The 21,486-nt window shown below is 46.1% G+C and overlaps 1 protein-coding gene across 1 annotated transcript in view; it reads right to left on the bottom strand.

The window, feature by feature from the left end:
* The window catches only part of DRD3 (dopamine receptor D3), a 39,052-nt gene that overhangs the window by 8,752 nt on the left and 8,814 nt on the right, over positions 1-21,486 (bottom strand). Inside the window, exons 3-4 of the mRNA XM_046003266.1 lie at positions 12,727-12,839; positions 3,110-3,252 (exon numbers count right to left, since the gene is read on the bottom strand). Coding sequence (XP_045859222.1) covers positions 3,110-3,252; positions 12,727-12,839 — 256 coding nt within the window. The remainder of the gene's footprint in view (positions 1-3,109; positions 3,253-12,726; positions 12,840-21,486) is intronic.

The raw sequence follows: 21,486 nt of genomic DNA, 5'->3' as shown, positions 1-21,486 counted from the left end.
CTTTATAGATGGAACCCACATCCATCAAGATAATGAAGCCATACTGTGAAGGTCAGACTGAGGCAGAGGAGGACAGCTGGGCTTCCTCGTCTTGAGTCCTGCTCACCAATTCCCTGAACTGTGTTCTAGGACGAGGTCACTGGCCTCTCCAACCACCAGCAGAACTGCTGCTGCTCAGACTTTCTTGGAGCAGGTGCCTAGTTAAATTTTGACACACAGAAACCTTTTCTAACACACAATAATCACATTAGCGGTAGCCAATATCCACTGGAGTTTACAAAGGACCCGACACTTGGAGGCTATACATGAATAAATGGAGGGCTTACTAATTAATCTTATTAATAAACTTAAAAGTAAGAGGGGGGCCCTGGTTGGTTCAGTCAGAAGAACATGATCTTGGGGTTGTGAGTTCAAGCCCCATGTTGGGGATAGAGATTGCTACAATAAGTAAGTAAGTAAATAAATAAATAAATGACTGAGAAAAAGTTGTGCTAGAATAAATCATGTGCATCTTTCAAGTAAGAGAGAGATTGAAAGAGATGAGAGAGAAGTGAGAGTGTACATGCTAAGCCACAGGCATTTTTTTGCCTTCTCAATTCTATATTTGAAAATCCTTTTGGAAAGACAGTTTTCTGAGTTTTGTTTCTGGAATAATAATGATCTCACTGGTGGCAACAACACTGCAATTAGCTCATCATTCATCTTCACTTTAGATGTTGACATTAACTGGGAACTTTGTCTAATGTCAGATTTTGAGACTGTTTTTAACTGTTACTAGGGTGTGTGTGTGTGTGTGTGTGTCTGTGTCTGTGTCTGTGTGTGTGTGTGTGCATGAGTACAGCAGCCCCTGCCAACCTCCCAGAATGAATAAGAGGAGCCCCTCCACGGACTGAATGCTGGTGGGGATTTGCTGCTGGCCAGGGGTATGTGGTGCTGTGGTCTACCGGTGGGTGTGAGTCCCATACTACAGAGTCCAACTTAGACTAATGTATTTTTGTATAGAAACCAAGATACAGAAGGTGGCTTAGTTAGCAGATGAACCCCAAAAGCGTATTTAACACCCACCAAAAATAGCATTTTAATGCCAGGCAGCCTCTTAAGAGTTGTGTTAGGGAATGTTGCTTTGGGGAGTATATGTGTGTCCACAACCCTGTTTGTGTGTATAAAGTGTTATTCAGGGAAAACAACAAAGTAACAAATGGTAAAGGGTAAATGCAAACATGGTAGTAACATTATATTTTAGGAACTCCCTGAGTTAACTAGGCAAATATTCGCTGGATGACTCAACTACCCTTCAATGTAGCAGACAAAGAAACCTGACCTTGAGCGCATGGTCTGTGTTTGGCTGGTCTACATATGTTATTCCAATAATCAGAAAAAGCTCTACGAAGCAGGTACAGTGGAATTATGTCACACGTAGCATCAGATTTTAGTCAGTGATTAAAGTGAACATTATTTAGAGCTGAAATTTGCTTTGAAAAATCTCCTGAGTCACATGTAAAGATATACATGGTCTCGTTACAGGCCTGAAGGTAGTGAGTAAAGACCGTAAGATACCTACCTCAATACGGCATCTATTATAAAGAGTTCAAACACAACACGCGGTTTTAGAAATGAAGTTGTTGGTCTTACATGCCGGGTGGACATATAAAAATGCTGGAAATTAACTTGGTCAAGTATATTCTTCAGTGTATTATTATTCCAAAGTTATCAATAAGAAAACTTAGAAAAGTTAAGTAGCTTGTTCCAGAAACACAGCTGGTAAGTAGCAGAACTGAAGTTTGAATGTAACTTTTCTGACTCCAGAGCCTCTATCTGTCTTCCCAAATGTGTTTTGACTTTTGAATCATTGGGCAGCAAATGACTCTTTGATGACTATTTATACGTTAGGATTTGCCAATATTTACATGCAATGTGTTACATATAATATCTGTATACATATAAATACACAGCTGTGTGATTTATACATCCACACCAGAAACTAATGATCTTGGAAGATAGTAGGCATTAAACAAATCCAGATGAACACTAGAACATGACTCCATTAGTCCTCCACAAATACTTAGTGTTAACTTCATTATATGCGCCTACAGTAGTTTTCATTCAACACCTGAAATTCCTGAGGCCGAAAGATGTACATGGAACAGCCAAAGAAGGCATTGTTCCATATGAGGTGTAAATTTGGATCGACATCTTATGTCTAAAACACCAAACATCTCAGATATTCACATTGTCAATCCATATGTCCATCTATCCACCCATCTGTCTGTCCATCCATCTAGCAGAAGATGTACCATGTGCCAGAATTCATGGCCAGAATTTTTGTATATTAAGATATAAGAAATACACTCTGCAGGGGCGCCTGGGTGGCTCAGTGGGTTAAAGCCTCTGCCTTCAGCCCAGGTCATGATCTCAGGATCCTGGGATCGAGCCCCGCATCCGGTTCTCTGCTTTGCCGCTCAGGTCATGATCTCAGGGTCCTGGGATCGAGCCCCGCATCGGGCTCTCTGCTTTGCAGGGAGCCTGCTTCCTCCTCTCTCTCTGCATGCCTCTCTGCCTAGTTGTGATTTCTCTCTGTCAAATGAATAAAATATTTTTAAAAATGTCCTCTTTCTCACTTAAAAAAAAAAGAAAGAAAGAAATACACTCTGCAGTAATTTAGGGATACTAGTTCCCAAAAGCCAGAAGTGATTTTTGTTTAGTACAAAATTAGAAATATATATCCCATTTGAGGGCTTTTATGGTGTTGTTTTGCATTGTAAGTCTATTATGTATTGTCATCTTTTCATTAGCAAATCTCACCTGAATTATTAATATAGTTTAATTTTTTTAACTGGCCCCTCGCTTCCCACAAATACAATGACATTTCTTTCAAGACAAGGAGAGGCCAGATTTTTCACTAACTGGGGAAGAAATTTATGTGCTAATAATTGATGAGGTTCTGCTTTGTACTTGAATCAAAACCCAAAGCTTTGCAGTCTATGGGATCCTTATTTGATTATGAGGTATGCTGATCAGGGTCAGAAATTTCCAGGCTCAGAAGCACTCACAGTCACTCAAGGGTGCCGTGAATCCCATGGGTGTCGGTAAGAGGGGCCATCACTGTTACCTGTGGTGTTGAGGCCAAAGAGGAGAGGACAGGAGACAGCAAAGGCCAGCACCCAGACAGCTGTGATCATGAGGGCCACGCGCCGACAGGAGCTCTGTCCCGTGCCTTGTTGATAGTGAACCGGCATGACCACCGCGGTGTACCTGGGAGAGGAAGCGGGGAGGGATGGCCATGATGAGAAGGAATGGAGGAATCATTCCAAAAGTGGACAGAGGTTCTCTAGGAACAAAGAGGTGCTTCGGGTGGCAGGAGAAGAAGAGTTTGGTTGGAGAAAAAGAGAAAGGGTGTTTGCGTGAAAATGGAGAAAGGTTGCGCTAAGAGAGATGAAGAACTTCCTAAACAGGGAAGGGGAGAAAGAAGAATAAAGTTAGTAAAGCAACAGACTGGGCCACTGGCAGGCCCCTTTGCCAGAGGTGGTTGAGGCTCAGCAAACCTGAAACTTGCACTCACATACCCAAACCTCCAAGACTCTGGGTGCTGGTCTGTGTGCCTTTACTTTCTCCCACAGTATTTCAGATAATGATAGAACTGGGCCCAAAGAGGATGTTTACCCCTGCTTGTATCCTAATATAAATTCTACCCCTCCTAGTGACAACTATTCCAAGTGGCGGAGATTTTAAAAATAGAGATGAGTAATATCTAGTGAATATCTAGACTTATTTCAAAACCCAGTTTTCATGCTCTCTTAGTCCATTCAGGCGGCTCGATCAGAGACTCAGAGGCTTAAACAACAAACATTTATTTCTCACAGTTCAGAAGGCTGTGAGGTCCAAGGTCAAGGCACTGGCAGATTCGATGTCTGGGGAGGGCCCACTTCCTTGTTCACAGATGGCTATTTTCTCACGGGGGCCTCACATGGCAAGACGTGAAGGAGCTCCTGGGTCTCTTTTCTATGGGCACTGATCTCATTCATGAGGGTTCTACCCTTATGACCTCATCATCTCCCAAAGATCCCACCTCTTAATGCCATCACTTTGGGGGGTAGGATTTCAACATATGAATTTGGGGGAGCCACCAACATTGGGTCTACAACTCACGGGTTTCCACGGTCAATGCACAGTTCTTTGCATTGTCTTTTCTGGGACAATTCCTCTCACACATTTCTAGCTACTGAGCTGAAAGATAGCTGGTCCCGTACATCTACTCACGACATCTTCCCTGTTTATTCATGCATCTCTTTCCTACCAGCTGCTCTTTGCAATGGCCACAGCCTCCTGTGGCCAGACTCTAAAAGTAGATTTCATCATGTCCTCCCCATCCTGGGCCCCCAGCAGGAAACTGCTTGAGAAAGGCAGAACTATTTTTTTTTAAATTTTTTAAATTAACATATGATGTATTATTAGCCCCAGGGGTACAAATCTGTGAATCGCCAGGTTCACACTTCACAGCACTCACCATAGCACATACCCTCCCCACTGTCCATAACGCAACCAGCCTCCACCCCTCCACCCCCCCCCCGCCCCGCAACCCTCAGTTTGTTTTGTGAGATTAAGAGTCTCTTATGGTTTGTCTCCCTCCCGATCCTATCTTGTTTCATTTATTCTTTTCCTACCCCCCAAACTCCCCATGTTGCCTCTCAACTTCCTCATATCAGGGATATCATATGATAATTTTCTGAGAAAGGCAGAATTCTAAGACAATCTCCAAGATACCTGCCTTGTACAATTCCCCACATTGAATGGAGGCTGAACTTGAGAATACCAAGTGCTATCACTGCTGTAATTAGGTTACTAATCAATAGACTGAGTGAATCAAAAGGGAGATTATCCTGGGTGGGCCTGGCTTAATCAGGGAAGCCCTTAAAAGGCACTGGGCAAGTTCAATAATGAGACAACTGGGTGTTGTCTCATGGGTGGAGAGACAGAGTTCTCTAACATAACAAATAAACATAACATAACAAAGTATGATTTGTTACTCGATGACTCAAATCATGCTGTAGCCTTGGTAATCCTCAGGGGTCCTTGCACACCACAAGTAGTAAGAAGCTGTTGATTGCTTGCCTTGTGGACCCTGAAGACCTTCCACATAAGAGGACAATTCGAATCCTAGCCAAGCTCAAGGACTCTAGTGTGTGTAGCTGTGTCTACAAAAGGCTCAAGTTTTCTTTGTCTTCTCCTTGTCCAGGGAAGCCAGAGGCCAGATTCAGAGCAGGATCCTCCTTGGTACCTCTCGGGTCCCTCAAGGCTTGGGGCTGAGGAAGGGAAGAACATACCCTGGGCTGGAGGGGCTGGGCACACATGCCTGCCGAAATCTTCACCTCTTGTGTGCCTGGCCTTAGAGTTGGTGTGTTACCAATTGTATTCCCTCAAGAGCAGCTCAGAGGGAGGAGATGGAGGCCGACTCTGCGAGACTTGGCCTTGGTAACCACCTTGCGAGAGGTGGCTTCTTTCTCAAGAGGGAGAAACAGAGGTCCTTATTTAATAAGCTCAGATTAAGATCCCACCATCCATCCCAGCGGCTGCCTGTGAGATCTCGGTTCCTCTCTTCTGAGGCACAAACATTGTAAATCCTCTCTTGAGTTCCTAACCTGGCGATTGAGGAGTGGGCGAGTCGTACCTGGTGTTCCTCTAGGTTTGTCACTCTTCTCGGTACTTTGAACTCTGCTGGGGCAGTGGGCTGGGGCAGTGGGCTGGGGCTTGGAGTCAGAACTGTCTGGCCCCTAGCAGCGATCCCTGAGGCACCTTGGAAGAGAGGCTGAGCCTTGAACCCAAATGGCGGCTATGGTAATCAAACAGCCTTTGGGAGATGGGAGGGAAAGGTATGACTCACTTCCTTCTCTCTGGACCTGCAGCGGTGCCTGGCCTTCTATTTACTTCTAAATACTTCTATTTAATGTCCTTTAATGAAAAAGAGGCTGACCGCCCATACATTCATGGTGTGCTGCTCAATAGCTAACAACTGTTCTTCAGGAGAAAACAGCCCTAACTGGTACCATCTGTCAATCTTCATGGTGCAAATACTCCCACCATTGCCCATTTCAAGCTACATCAAAGGTTTAATACCTGGCTCAACCGATTCCTAAAATTTTGCCTTGAAGCCCTTGCTAGTCTTCCTCAGCTGCCCTAAGCCTGCCACTGAGCTAGTTATGCGTTGATGTCCTAGTTATGCGTTGATGTTCAGCAACCCCCAGGAAGCTCCCGTTAATTCAGTCAGGGTAGGCAATGCTGGCTCCATTTTATTTCATTTGTTTATTTTTTTTAAGATTTTATTTTTTTAATTGACAGAGAGAGACACAGCGAGAGAGGGAACGAAAACAGGGGGAATGGAAGAGGGAGAAACAGGCTTCACACTGACCAGGGAGCTCGATCCCAGGACCCTGGGATCATGACCTGAGCTGAAGGCAGATACATAAGAAGTGAGCCACCCAGGTGCCCCCTGGCTCCATTTTATAGAGGAGGAATCAGAGACAGAGAGTGACGAACCCAAGGTTCCAAAGCTGGTAGAAGAGCCAGGTGTCCCCCCACTGAGGCCCATGTCTCTCCTGTGTGCCCCACTCTCTCAAGGGCACTGTCAAGTCTCTGAGGCCTTGTGGGGACAAGGGCTTCCTCAGGGCAGGTGGCATTAAAGGGTGGTTTCTGTTTGAGAGTACTTTGGATTCCCAGAATGCTCCTCAATTAGTTGGATTCTATTAAGTACCTGGGGGGTGGGGGGAATCCTGTTAAAATGCAGATTCCTAGGCCACGCCCCTGGCTATTCTCATTAAGCACTTCCAGAGTGGAACCCAGAAATGTGCATTTTGAACAAGCCAGGGCATCTTACAATCAGGCAAATTTGCGAAAAGTCTGCATTAAGGAAAATTTCTGTCAAAAAATTTTGTTAACTTGGGTAAGAAGTGAGAGATGAAACGACACTTACCACTGTTACGTTTCATTTTTTTTTTTGGTACTGTTTTCCGAACACGATTAAACTCTTGGAATAAACGAGCCCCCCCACCCCGAATTCGCCCACCCCCGAATTCGCCCACACGCAGAATTTTTCCCGCCCGGGAGCCCGCCGCGGGGTGGGAGCCGTAGGTGCCATTCCAGAACTAGCCAGCGGAGGGCACCCTAATGCAGCGAGAGCTGCCAGCGCCGCCGGGTGAGAAGTTCACGGCTCACCTGCTGGCTCCCCCGGCCCTGTGGGGAGGCAGGAAGGGAAGGCTCGGCCCGGCGGGGTACCGGAGACCTGCGGGGACCCTGAATCCGCACCCAGGCAGGCCATTCCGCCTCTGGTCTCCTCCCGAACGAGACGCAGGTGACCGCCTGCCGCGAGGGCTGGGCTGGGCCGTCCCGGTCCCGCCGCTGCGCTCCCGGCGCTGTTCCACTCCACGCGTACCCCGTACCCCCTCTCGCTCCCTCGCCTCCTCTGCTGGGGGCTCTCTCTGGCCTGGCCAGAACAGTGGCAGCATGCAAGGTGGTTAAGCCCGTGGCAGTTGGAAGCAGACTGATGAGTGTCTGAATCCCAGTTCTTCCATTTAACTGCGTGGCCTTGGGTCAGAATTTGGCTGCCCTAAGACTCAATTTCCTTATCTGTGCACTGAGGGTAATGATGCAGCCAGATAGGGCTCTTCGGGACCTTGAATAAGATTATCTCTGTGAAGACTTTTAGCACGATGCCTGGTACCTATTTAACATTCAAAAAAACTAGTATTATTATTATTGTCATATTATTGTGCTAGCCCAATGTATCTGTGATTATCTCTATCAGCGGGTTGATGAGTATCTGCCCCTTGTTCCTGGGAGCATTAAAAGGAACATTAAATGTATTTATTTACCAAACCAACAAGTATATGACACTTTCTACAGCCCAGCCACTGTTTGACGTGCTTTACAAATATTAACTCATTTCATCCTTGTGATAACTCTGTTGCTATGATCTCCACTAAACAGTTAAGGGAACTGAGGCCCAGAGAGGTTAACTGACTTGCTGGAGGTCCTATTGCTATTAGGGGGTAGAGCCAGGTTTCGCAGCCAGGCAGTGGGGGCTCCCGAACTAGAGGCCCAGAGTGTGGTAGGTGCACCTGCATCAGGCAGCGTGCTACAGAAGAAAGGGTTACTGTATTCTTACTCCCGCACCTACCAGCGGTGTGATCTGGGCACCGTCTAGCCTCAGACCCTTCACTTATAAAATGAGGATAGTTCCCCTATCTTGCTGGGGGCGCTGTGAGGGTTACCAAGAATGAAAAGCTCTTAGCTTGTCTCATGGTACATGCTACGGAAATGGTAGCTATTGGATGGCTTCTGTTTTTAGACTCATGCAAGTTCAGATTAGCTGGGAGGACCCAGGACACCGAAGACATAGGAAATACACTTCCTTGACTCCAAGGACGTAGCATCTACAGTGGCGGATGCTGGTGTGGCCAGGGGCTCACTCTTGGTGCCCCATTCCTACTGCCACCATGGGGGAGTCAGGAGACACCTGTTTCAGTCCCAGACCTGTATAACTGGCTGTGGGAGGCCCTCCAGCAGGTAACATTTCTGCACAAATGAGTTCTGCATAAATGACCCCTGCGATGGGTTTGGGTGGGGGATGTGGGTGGTAGGCTTGTCACTCTACTGAAAGTCTCAGGATCCTGGAGGAAACGTGACCTCCACCTGAAGCCCTGTCCTAGGCTGGGAGGTGTGTGTGTGCGCGCACGCGTGTGCGGGACTTACGTGAGTGCTCCTGCAGGAAGCTGGCGGTGGGGGAGGAGAGAGGCTGGCCTGGGTGGGAGGGCCTGAGTCTAACTCCCTGCCTGGGTTTAATGAGCCCCAGAGCTCTGTGAGGGCTGCTTTTCACCACCTTTTCTTTGGTCAGACAGGGGGCTCAATAAATCTTTAGTTCTGTGGACTCCCCTCCTGGAATTGTTGAAGGAGAAAGCTTTTTGCAAATGACTGGAAAGCCCTTTGCAAATATAAAGTGCTTATTTAGATGCAAACGAAAAATCCAAGGTGCCTGTGACTCATCTGGTACCTATTGTGCTTGCTGCAAAGACGCGGAGGCTTGCCTGTGTGATGGGTGCCATTTGAGAGCCACTTAAAGAACTCCCTGGTGAATGAATTTGGTTGCATTATTCCCGGGCCCCTAGCGGAGGACTCTAATTCTCACCGCTCAGAACGTGTCCTCCTCCTCTGACACTTTCTCAGCCTTCTGCCCGAAGCTAGTTCTGACCCTGGATGCTGGGGGAGGGGGCTGGCCCCCTGGGGAGGCAAGGAGCCAAGGGGGCTGGGGGGAAGAGGGGCTGGTGCTTTTTTAAAAAAGAAAAGGCAGCATTAATCCAAGCATCCAGGGCTATGCCTAAGAATCTAATGACAATAGTATTATTTGCTTTCAAAACCTCTTTTTATCATTTCGTTTCCTTTCCAAGCCCTTACTACCCTGTTAGTACATATCAAGGCTTCATGGCCAAAAAAATGCTGAATCCATTTGGTCAAGTTTGTCAGACTGGTGAGTAGCATTGTGTGAAGACCAAAGGTCTGCATGAATGACTGCATTTTTAATGAGTTGACCAGCTATTTGGCATCTCATGAACAGAATTTAATGCTGTGTACCGCACACGGCCCTGAAGGATGATGGAGACAGCTTTTCCAAGGCCGATTTTCCTTCCTAGAACAGAGGAGAGGCTCCATCTTGAGGTTTTGTGAGGACTGGGTTCATGCTGACATACAAGCCAAGAAGAAAGCATCCTTCCCATGGGGGTGTAATGCATGGCTTGTTCCCCAGATTTCAGGTAGTGAGGGCAATGCATTCTGGGGCTTTTCCTCGAGGGGATGGAAGCCAATATGAGGTTTACTCTTTCGGTGGTGGTGGGAAATGGAAGTGTAGGTCAGGCGTGGCTGCCGCCCATGGGAAGCTGCTCTAGTGCAGCTGGAAAGACGCACCCTCTCCTGACCACCTCAAGGTCTGCAAAGAAACGCTGGCTGAATTCAGTTCCCAAATGCGCGTGCTGGGCACAGCCTCACCTGCCAGCCCCAGGCGTGTGAGTGCTTGTGGGTGGAGAGCGTAGGCACCATCTCAAGAGGGTAGAGAGGAGGGCCGGGAACCAGGAGGCAAGGAGGGGGCTGCCCCACAGCCTCTCCTGGTAGCTCTCTGTACAGTTTCGGGCTCCCTGATCCAAGGCTGATCTTCACCCACTCACTCATGTTCTTTCTGAAGGTGCGTATTTGCCCTCTGAACACTGGCTACCTTCAGGCAAGGACCACTCAGTGCCGATTAAAATTCTTCCTTCAGCATCTATAACCAGCCCGGCAGGGAGACCCACAGGTGATAAGGAGCTAGGACTACTGTATCGGTTTGGGGTGGGAGAGGTGATGATAAGCAAACCAGAGGCCATCTGCTTCTTATATCACTTATATATTTAGGTACTAAGTGTCCAAAAATCACACAAAAATCTTACATGTTCTAAGCAGAGTTCTATTCTCAGAGAGCTAAATATGTTATAAAATCCCTAACTATCCCTTCATTTTAAAACAGCTTTATCAAGATACAATTCACGTATTGCACACTTCATTCACTTAAAGTGTACAATTCAATGTTTTGGGGGGTATTTATAGAATCATGCGACTATCTCCCTTTATTTTTAAACACATTCTTTAATGGTATGAGTCCCAGCCTTATGGACACGTTCTTTAATTCTCCTTCTCAGCTGGAGGCAACCAACTGCTTCTAGAGTGCTAAAAGTCAAAAGACTATCGGTTGACTGGTTCTCCTGCAGTATATCATTAGAGGGCGGGGTTTTCCGGTCCATCCTTTGGTTATTGTTCAAGATTCCCACATCAGCACATGAAAATGAGTTTAGGCTGTTGGTAGAGAGGGCAAAGACCCTGGTCCTGCAAAGGTCAAACACTGGGAAATGAGGAGGACCTGCTCTAGGACCTCTTGTTAAAGGCAGACTGGAGATGTCTTGAGATCATTACAGAGAAGGCACCATGAGAATTCAGGGGTGACGGAATCAAGTTGTAGAAATTTGCAACGGCTTCGTGGGACAGGGGGCAGGTGTGGTAGACCGTGAAGCAAGAGAGGGATATGGGGCAACTCAGAAAGAGATGAGATTGAAAAGATAGACTGAGGCCATAGGGCAGAAAACTTTGACTCCTAGGCTGTGAAGGTAATTCTGATATTTACTCTGCAGGCCAAGGGGACGCTGAAGAGTTATGGGGAGGGCAAGGGTCATTTGGACTTTAGTCCTGGGGAAATGATTCTGAGAGAGGCATGTAGGACCAGCTGGAGGCTGTGGCAGAAGTCTGGGGACAGGTCATAGGAACATAAAATAAGCAGGCATAGTAAGAAAGGGAAATCGGGCAGGCGGCAGGGGGAGAATGGCAAAAAATGAAGTCTAGAAGCCTTGACTGCTTAGATGTGGGAGATGAGGAAGAGGAAGGGGACAAAACCTGAGATTGTAAGGCAGTGATGCTGCTGATAAGAGATGACGGTTTGATGCTTTGATGGTTTGGCTTTTAAAGTTTTGAGGAGCCAATCAGCCATCTAGGTGGTAATATGGTTTGAAACTCAGGGGAGCTCTCAAGGGTGTAGCTGGAGATTTGAGGGGGGCTTAGCACAAAGCCCAAGATTATGAACTTGGAGTCAGATAAGCGTGAATTCCAATGCTGACACTGCTCCAGACAAGGGGTGTGTCTTTAGGTCAATTCCTTAATTCCCCTAAGAAGCTGGAAGTGAAGCCAATAGTAGCGGGTCAGTTGTTGTGAAGATGGAGCGAGTGAGTGCATGTCAGAGCCTTAGCACCATAGGGTAAGTTCTCAATGACTGGCAGACCTTGTTTGGGCTCCCCTGTTCAAGCTAAGGAGGGGGTGGGTGGAGTTGCTGGGAGAAAAAGGGTGGAGGGGAGAGAAAAGGTGGACAAGAGGAGAAGTGAGGAACAGAAGCGCCCAGGGCCAGGGCACCCTGTTCTTCGGGATGGAAAGCGATGCCACTTGGGTGGATTGTCCCCGCATTTGAGTCACAATCACAGAGATCCACTCACTCAAGCAACCGAAAAACAGTTCTAAAGAGACATCATTGTTTACTTGTTTGCCTTAAACTCTATGAAGGAAATAAATAAACAAACAAATAAAAAAATCAATCACAGCCGTAATTCCTAAAATTGCCCTTCTCCCCATCCACCTCTCTCCTCTCTCCCTTCCTTACAGGTCTTCCCACGCTTTTCTCTTTCCTCTTCTTCTTCCTCTTTTCCCTCCCTTCTTCCCCCACGTCACCAAAAACAAAACAAAAGAAAACAAAACACCCCCCCCACACACAAAAATAATAACAGGAAATTTTCCTCCCAACTCTTGTCAGCTTCCCGTCTGTCCTTGACCCCGTCCCCCTTCATTCCCAATTAGGAATCACCAAGGCCCCCAAAGGATGGTGAAAAGGTGAAGCCAGAATCCTCTCTAGGGCTCTAGGAGGAAGGAGAGGCTAGGAAAGCTTCTGGGATGATTGTTTTTCTCCTGTCACTGGAGTTTCTTCTCTTCTGCAGATCATAGTTTAAAAGAAAAAGAACGAGAAGAAGATGTCCTGGTGGCTAAGTTCCACTTGGCAGGGACCCCAGTGCCCTCAAACGCAAAGCCCGGATGCCCCAAACAGCAGGAGCGGCTTCCCCAGGCTGGTGTCCCACGCCGCCTGGCAGCCAAGACCTGCCCGCAGGGAAATCCCAGCCCTACCTGTCGATGCTGATGGCGCAGAGGTTCAGGATGCTGGCCGTACACATCATGACATCCAGGGTGACAAATACATCACAGCAAACGCGGCTAAAGTTCCAGACTCCACCTGTCACCTGAGCGGCAAGACAAGGCGGTCAGTGTCCCCCGCGACCCAGTCATCTCGGCTGCCTTCCCGAGGCTCCCCTGTACCTGCGGACCTGCCCTCCCTGTGCTTGGCACCATTGTTGCCAAGGGCAGGCAGAGGCCGAGAGAGAGTGCCCGGCGGCCCAAGATGGTCACCCAAGGAAGGACAAAGTCACAGAATGCGAGGACATTAGAGCTGGAATTCGTCCGGTGTTTCTCAAAGTGTGGCCCACAGTGGGGTGCTCACTAACGACACACATTTCTGAACGCTTCCCTAGGCCAACTGAGTCAGAATCTCTGAATCGAGAGATGATGAATTTTCATTTTTAAATACTCCCCACCCCAGTCCCTCCCCACCCCTGCGCCCCCACCAGAACGCCCATTCACCAGGGTTTGAGAATTACCGATCAAGTTCAACCTGAGGAGGAAACTAAAGCTCATCGCGGTTAAACAATGGGCCCATAGACATTCAACAGGTAGTGAAAGAGCCTGGGTGAAAGCCGGGTGTGTGCCCTGTGCCCAGTCCGCCTTTCTGAAGCCCTCCGCACAGTGGAGCGCCTACCCTATACCCAGAGAATACGCTGAGGACACGTTTTCCGCAAAACTTACCTCTAAAATGAAAATCTATCTGGCTTCTGTTTTAAAGCTGGGATGTGTTCTGGAAGGTATCTGTAAGAGCCTATGTGAAATCAGTCTGTACCAGCATGCCCGCCTTGAACACCCCGGCTTCAGTGCCCAGGAGATGGGCAGAAAGGTGGGTGCAGGGCATTGGAAAGGGGCGCAAGTCCTCTCGTCCACTCACAGCACCAGGGAGGACAGTCCCGACCTCACACATTTACACGTGGGTTCCAGACTCTGAATCTTCCTCTCACTATTGCTTACCAAGAGTCAGGAATTGAGGCAATTTAATTTAGATTGTAGCACATTTCTGTTTTGTTTTAATTTTTTTTTAACATAACCTAATCAAACCAGAGAGTTGTGTCAGGGAGACTGTCGCTTTCAGAGTGTCCGTAAAGTCCCTCTGTGAGCCCCAAGGCTTTGGGGCACCTGCCAGCTTCTTATCCATGGGGACCGTGGTTCTCGAGGAGCAACCCGTGAGGCTTGGTGCCCTGGCTGCAGCTGGGGCATGTGACATCCCCGCTGGGCAGGCCTGTGGCTGGCAGCTGGCGAAGGGGAAGGGGAGTGAAAATGGGTCCAGGAACCTCTACAGTGGCTTCTCGAGGGAAGATGGGAGAGTGCATAAAGGTGGAGCTCTTGCTCTGGTTGGTTTTTGTCACCGGAGATTCTTGTTGCCCGGAGGGTTCCCCTTCCCGTTCGTTCCTGATTTATCCCACTAAAGGAAGGTTCAGAAAGCCTCCCTCCCTGAACCACTTCTTTACCCTTCGATTTATTTCTTTCCAGCATCCCATTTTACCCTTGCATTTGGTCATCTCCAGACTCTATTTTGAGAAACCCTGACCGAAGATATTTTGTCTAAAAGCAAGGATGCCATGTTCAAACTAGCGAAGGAGAACAAAACCTCTTGTTTTTGTTCGTTAGGTTGTGGATTTGCTTTCTTTTAGTTCAGCCATTTGGCTTTATAGAAATAAAGTCTAATATGCACTGATAGGAATTCTGAGAATGAGAAACTCATGAAAAGGGGGCTGTATGGTCATAATAGCTGATTTACGGGAGCCAGGAGAATAAGGGATGCTTTTCTCAGTCCACAGGATGCTTGTATGCTGGAAAATCTTCTTGCAGAAGCTTTGAATTTTGTATATTAAGTCTCATTTTAACATATGTCTCCTATGCAATATATGTCTTAAATTGGGTAAAGCCCACTTTTTGTTTTGTAAAGTTGTGAATGCCTGTTTGTGAGCTGGGGTGAAAATGTAGGTGAGAGGATAGTTACAACAGCAAACTCCAGCGCGTGCTGGGTGTTTATTTGTTCATTCATTCATTCATTCATTCATTCAGCAAGTGGTTGTGAAGCCCCTAATACTTGTTCATAGAGGGGCATTTGTTATGTGTTTTAAGAGGTTTTAAAAATGTGTTTTGGGGGTCTACTTCGGGTGGCTCAGTTGGTTAAGCATCTGCCTTCGGCTCAGGTCATGATCCCAGAGTCCTGGGATCGAGTCCTACTTCGGGCTCTCTGCTCAGTGGGGAGTCTGCTTTCCCCTCTGCCTGCTCTCCCTGCTTGTGCACACGCTCTCTCTTTCTCTCACTCTTGCTCTTCAAATAAATAAATAAAATCTTTAAAAAAATATACTTCTGGCCCTGTCCTTGAAGAACTTATATGATAACTGAGGAGAAAGGCACTCTTTTTTTTTTTTAAAGATTTTATTTATTTGACAGACAGAGATCACAAGTAGGCAGAGAAGCAGGCAGAGAGAGAGGAGGAAGCAGGCTCCCTGCTGAGCAGAGAGCCCGATGCGGGGCTTGATCCCAGGACCCTGGGATCATGACCTGAGCCGAAGGCAGAGGCTTTAACCCACTGAGCCACCCAGGCACCCCGGAGAAAGGCACTCTTAAATAAAACAACCGGAGATCATTATGAGGGCCTAAGACTGTGAATACAATCTAATGTTTATTGAGAACTTACCTTACGTGGGTCACTGGCCCACGTGACCTATTTCAGGAATTTCTACAGCTTTGAAACTTTAGATTCTGAAAACTAAATTTGTTTTTTACTGTATGGGCTCATAAAGCTTTTTGGGGACAAATTATACACTTATCTGATAGGAAAGTAAATAACTGTTAGTTAATTCTGTGGGAGCAGGGACTTTGACTTGTTTGCTGCCACATCCCTGGCTCCTAGAGCAGGACCTACCATGCAAATATATTCTGGAAGAATGGATGGTCTCTGACAAAATCTGTATTAATACAGATAGTTAACATTTATTGAATGCTTACTAAGTCTTGATGTTCTGCGTAACACTTGACGCACATGGCTTCTATTGGTGTTTATCATCCTAAGAGAGATGGCTACTGTTTTCATGGCAGAGAAAGGGACAAAAACTGGGAGAGGGTCAGAACCCCACCTGGGGCCGCACAGCCAGCAGATGCAGGCAGTGCCCAGGAATTCAGGTCACAACCTGCCCTGGCCTAGGGGAGCATCAAATCAGGAGGGACCAGGTGCTGGAAAAGGGTGGGAGTGGCTGACACAAGGGGAAGGGAGAAAACTATATGCTCATCAAGGATTTTTGTGTGACAAATGGCATCATCTCCCTTCTCAGAAACAGGCACCCTTTTTTCGATCGCCTCTATCACAGGGTTACAAAAATAGTACAAAAGACAGGGGTGGCTGCTGGTCTTGGGGTCTAGTGAAAGCACACACTGGGCAGGTTTTTTGCTCCCTTGCTTTTTAAGCCCCTCATGGGCAAAGCCCTTCAAGCTGACTTCTTTTGTGTGCCCCACCCCCCTACCGATTCTGGCTGGCCTCTTCTCCTGTCTCTAATTCTGCCTTCAAAATCCCCATTCTCCTTGGTCTCAACTAAGTGTCAAAAAGAAAACACGTGGGCGCCTGGGTGGCTCAGTGGATTAAGCCGCTGCCTTCGGCTCATGTCATGATCTCAGGGTCCTGGGATCGAGCCCTGCATTGGGCTCTCTGCTCTGCAGGGAGCCTGCTTCCTCCTCTCTCTCTGCCTGCCTCTCTGCCTACTTGTGATCTCTCTCTCTGTCAAATAAATAAATAAAATCTTGAAAAAAAAAAAAAGAAAACACGCTAATCAGTGGATTGAAGTAATTTCCACTAAGGTGCTGTCCCTTAGGCTTCCCTGAGGCTTACTCCTTAAAATAAGTCTTTAACTCGTGGATGTGCAGTGGCAATACTCATTTTACTTTATTTATTTTTTTACTGGAGCCCTCCACATCAAGTAAATAAGAGTAAGCAATCAGCAGAACTGCGAAGGGCCATGACCATGCCTAAGTAACTCTCACAATTGTCTCACAGCAACCCGATGAAGGAAATAGTGTTTCTCATTTATCGGTACAGAAATGGAGACTGAGAATGGTTGTGTGATTTGCCCAAGGACGTGTCGCTGGCAAAAGTAGCTGGAATTTCAAACCCTTAATATTAACGATTACTCTATCCACATCAGTATCTTGCCATGCCCCTGCTGGGAAGCACACAGGTCCACTCAATCCTACCATCGTAAGAGGGATGAGAGCTGGCACTGGCCCGTCCCTCTACCACACAGCCCGTATTTATTGAGGGCCTGATACTTTGCCTGGGGGAGTATACTAAGATAAGTGAAACCTGCTTTTGAACCCCAGGGCTTCAGCATATAGTGTGAGCACGTAAGGGGGATACATATACGAGTGGGTGTGGGTGAACTAAGGGCCCAGGAGGGAGAAACCAAGAAAATAACTATGATACAATGGGAAACGTGCTGATGGTGAGGTAAGGACAAAGTGGCGGGGGGAACATAAAAGGGAAAGGGAGTTTTGAAATTAAGACAAAAAAATGCAAAAACAAAATCTGATGGATTTAAGCCTCTTTAGAAACATGAATCTACCTTTCTCCTAAATTCTAATGAATATCTCACTACAGAATTCTGCACAGCCAGGTGGTGTTACTCTCACTTGCTAATGAATATAACTAACTCCCTTTGGCAATGCAGAAGGTGGGAGTAAGCAAGAAAGTGTCTTCAGGTACTGAAGTTGGCTATTGATTTCCAACTGACACAGCCTAAGGCAGCATTTCCCAAATTTACTGATTATAAGGCAGCATTTCCCAAATCACCTGAGGCTCTTGTTAAACAAAATGATTCTCAGGACCCACTCAGAATAATAAGTCCCTCCAGTGATTCTTCTACTGCCTGGGAGGTTGGGGAAACCCAGGTCTGGGGATTTGGGGGTGGAAGTAAGGGGCATGACATTGTCTTCAGAAATCGTCATCCCTAAAAGCAGGGCTCCTTGCCCTTTCTGTGTCCCACGGATCCCTTTGTTCTCATGGTTCCCTTCTCAGAAGAATATTTGTAAGTGTATACAGTAAAATACACTAGATCACAAGGAATACCAATTATATTGAAATATAGTTACCAAAATATTTTAATATATGTGGTTCTTTAATAATGCACTAAATAACAGAGCCTAGCGACAGGTCCAAAATTCCTATAATTTCAAAGTACTCGTGAGTGTAAATGATATTTCAAGGTGTCCACGACAACTGTAATGCGATTTGAAAATAGAAATATCTGTGATTTCTATTAGGGACAGTAAGGATTTCTTCTGCTGTGGGTTGATGCCTACCTTCATATTTGAAGAAAATGCTAAATTTCAGTGTAGTGAAAATAAAGAAGTAATTTTATTTATATCCAAGTTGATGGACTCCCCTGATTAAGGATTCCTGCTCTAAGGGAATTCTAAGGGGTTTTTAGTTGTTTGGGGAGATGTCCAAAGCGCAAAAATGGAATTACTTCTCTAACCTCTTCATTCCATTTTTGTTTGCCACATTTGGAATCTTTCTGGGTTTCATGGGGATTGTGGTGAGGAAAGATAGGGAATCCAATGCTCTGAATCCTAATTTCCTCATCTGTGAAATGGAGGACAGTTTATAGATTAGTGGCTCTTAAGTGTTAATTTGTAGCAGGTGGTCAGCTGCTTGCATGAATTACCTAGGATAAGAGTGGGGGGGGGGGTGCTGGTATGATTACCATAGACCTCCAGGGCCATCCCTGGAAATTCTAGTTTGGTGGACCTGGGGTAGACCCAGTAGTTTGTATCTTGAACAAGCAGTTCTCCGTAATAAAGATTTAGCTCAGAACTGCTCAAAGTTTAGATGCATAAGAGTCATGGAAGAACCCATTGAAAATGCAGACTCTCCCTTATTTTTACAATGTCATTACAAGGGTCAAAGTTTCCTCTCCCCCAAAACAGTGTTGCTCTTTCCCGTCGTCACTATCTGACCTTGATCACTGTCTGTGGGGGGCTTCCCTGCCTCAACGGTACCCCCTGTTCTTTTTTGCTTGGTGTATATTACTCAGTTCTCACGTCTTTTTTTTCCTGTCCACACTGGGACCCAAGTAGTCTGAGTTTAGTATTCTAAAGGTTCCTCTGGCTGCTTACGTTGCCTTTCTGCCCTGATATAAGTGCATTAAACATCACAAAGGATGCTTAACCGAGTGGAACAAAATGGGATGTTTGTGCTTGGAGAGAGAGCTCCACACAGACTGCAGCTTCTAAAGCAGGAAATTAGAAACTTGAGAGGGAATCAGAGATAGAACTATTTGTTGTGGCACAGAAAAGAGTTTTTGAGCAAGTGCTGCAAACTGAATTAAAGAGACAGCCAGGACCCAGCCCGCTGAAATAGAACCTACTCTGAGATCACCCACATGATGTTTATCCTAAACTCTGCTAGGCCCAAGGACAAAGAAAACTGAAGAAGGTCAATGACTAGCCCCTGCTAGTCCCCCAGCCCAAGCCAGGCTCCTGTGTGCCTTTAATGATGAGGATAGTACCTTGAAAGCCACTGTGTTGTGTCTGTGCTGCCATCCTCTACCTTTGTTCCAATAATCCTTGGAGTCCACCAGGAAACAGTGAAATTCCTGAGCAAGTCTCTGGTGTACACCATGGAAGGAACATATCATCTCTGCTAAACCAATTCTTTCATCCAGTGATTAGTTCAGAGAAAATCATGTGCCAGAAGCCAATCCAATCAAGTACATCTTAACATTTCTAGTAGAAATTCTGGGACACAGATTTTCTATCTTGGTGTGAATGGTGGGGTGGACACATGTGAGGCCTATAGTTTAGACTATGCTGTGGGTAAGACCAATTCATAGAAGAGAGCTGAGAGAATTGTGGAGAAATGGAGCTGGAGGCTGGTTCCAACTGTGCCTGCAGCCCACCCCACCACAAGACTTTTAAAGTTCTTGGTGTGAAAGAAAAATGCATTCTGTTTGTTGCTTAAGTCGATTGGAATTCAGTTTTCTTTTACTTACTACTGAAATTGTCTTAACTGAGATATTTATAGTTCATACCTTTTAGTTATTAAAGTATTTTCTCAACTGATGACAGTTGAGCCTGACATCTAGCCCATGAGAAAGGAAAAGTATTCTTGTCACCTCCATTTTATTCCTTTGTTCCAAATCTTCTGACTTCCAGTTCCGAGTCTTTCTCATAGCATAACCCTGTGCAGGAATGATATTCATCCCAGTGAATTCCAGAAACACAGTGCTCTGTGACATTTTGTTTGCCCATCTCACAGTAATTCTTCCTCACACCACATCCTCTTTTTAAATAAAACCCACGTTTTCACTTTCTTTTCTCTCCTCCCATGTATCCTTTCCTTATGATCCAGTTTTGGTTAAACTTAAGTGAAGTCACTTAGGAGAAACTTTGAGGCATTTCCCTCTCTTTCTTTCTTTCCCTGCTGTCCCCACTTATCCTATTTTTGAACATGGCCATGATGCTGAGGGCCATGGCAGCCATCCTGCAAGCAGCATGAGGAAGTAAGCCAGCTTGTCAAGGATGGAAGAGATTGGTCCTTGGTGACACCATAGGGCAGCTGAATTGACACCAAAAATCCCCTTCCTCCAGGATTCTTGTCGTGTGAGAAAAGTAACTCCTCTTTGTTTAAGCCACAGTGAGTAAGGTTTCCCAATATTTACAGCACACACACTGGTGCCTGGCAAAATTAGGCCATTTTCCTTCAAAGGAAGGAATCTGGCCAGTATGAGCCAATGTTTCCTTCAAAGGAGATAGATGTATTCAAATCAAAGCACAGGAAGCTGTGAATCTGGCAGCTAATTTGGCCACTACATTGTGTTCCTCTCATTTCTGTGCTGTCCTCTTGGACAAACATTTTGTGCTTGTCCTCAAGCCTACAGCAGTCTCTGTACTGTGGTCAACACTGCATCCTTTCCTCTTTCCAAGGGAACCCTTAGGTATAATCATGTAATTACTAGACCAGTTACTCGAACTGTACCACAATTAGGACAAGTTAGTATGATTAATGCTTTGCTCTTTTCTGAGATGCATGGACTTATATATTCACAGTCCTTTTAAGGGCCCAAGGTACTCTTTTCTCTCATTGAGATACCCTGTCTGCTTCTGAGGTCCACAGAAATCAGGCAGGTATTTAAGATGAAGAAAATTATATACTGTGGTGGATTAGGGAGACCTGGTCCTTTGGAATAGAACCTTCTAATATCTTAGCTGGTTGTCTGTTAATTATGGCTGCTTTAAGTCATGTTCTTTTATTGAGACTTTTTTATTGAGAGGACTGTTGGTGAAAGTGGTACTGAAATATTAAGTTGCATTGACAAGAGCTTTAAAGCAAGTAGGGAAGACCAAAAAGAGGTCCAAAGCCCATTTCCCAGTGGAGAGATGTCTCCCAAATCTTCTTTATATGATTGCAGACTTGTTTGACCATGCTCTTGATTGCTGAAAACTTGCACCAAATAACCTGTTGGACAGAATGTGTACTGATTTTTATGAAAGGGAGCCAAGGGGAGAGCTCATAGATCCAACCTGCAGAGAGTCCAGTAAGCCTTTGGCAAGATTTCATGCCGGCTTTCTGCGGGATCAGTTGCTCTTCTATGCTCAGCATAAGGGGGACGTCATCAATTTTGGCAGGTGTGGCTGACAAGGGATGCCATGTGTGTCTAGCATGGAAAAATCACAAAGTCAATATTCTACACCAGTATCTACAGA

Source organism: Meles meles, chromosome 4 (assembly GCF_922984935.1).
Source record: "Meles meles chromosome 4, mMelMel3.1 paternal haplotype, whole genome shotgun sequence".
In the NCBI taxonomy this organism is placed as follows: Eukaryota; Metazoa; Chordata; class Mammalia; order Carnivora; family Mustelidae; genus Meles; species Meles meles.
This window is presented reverse-complemented; position numbering and strand designations above follow the sequence as displayed.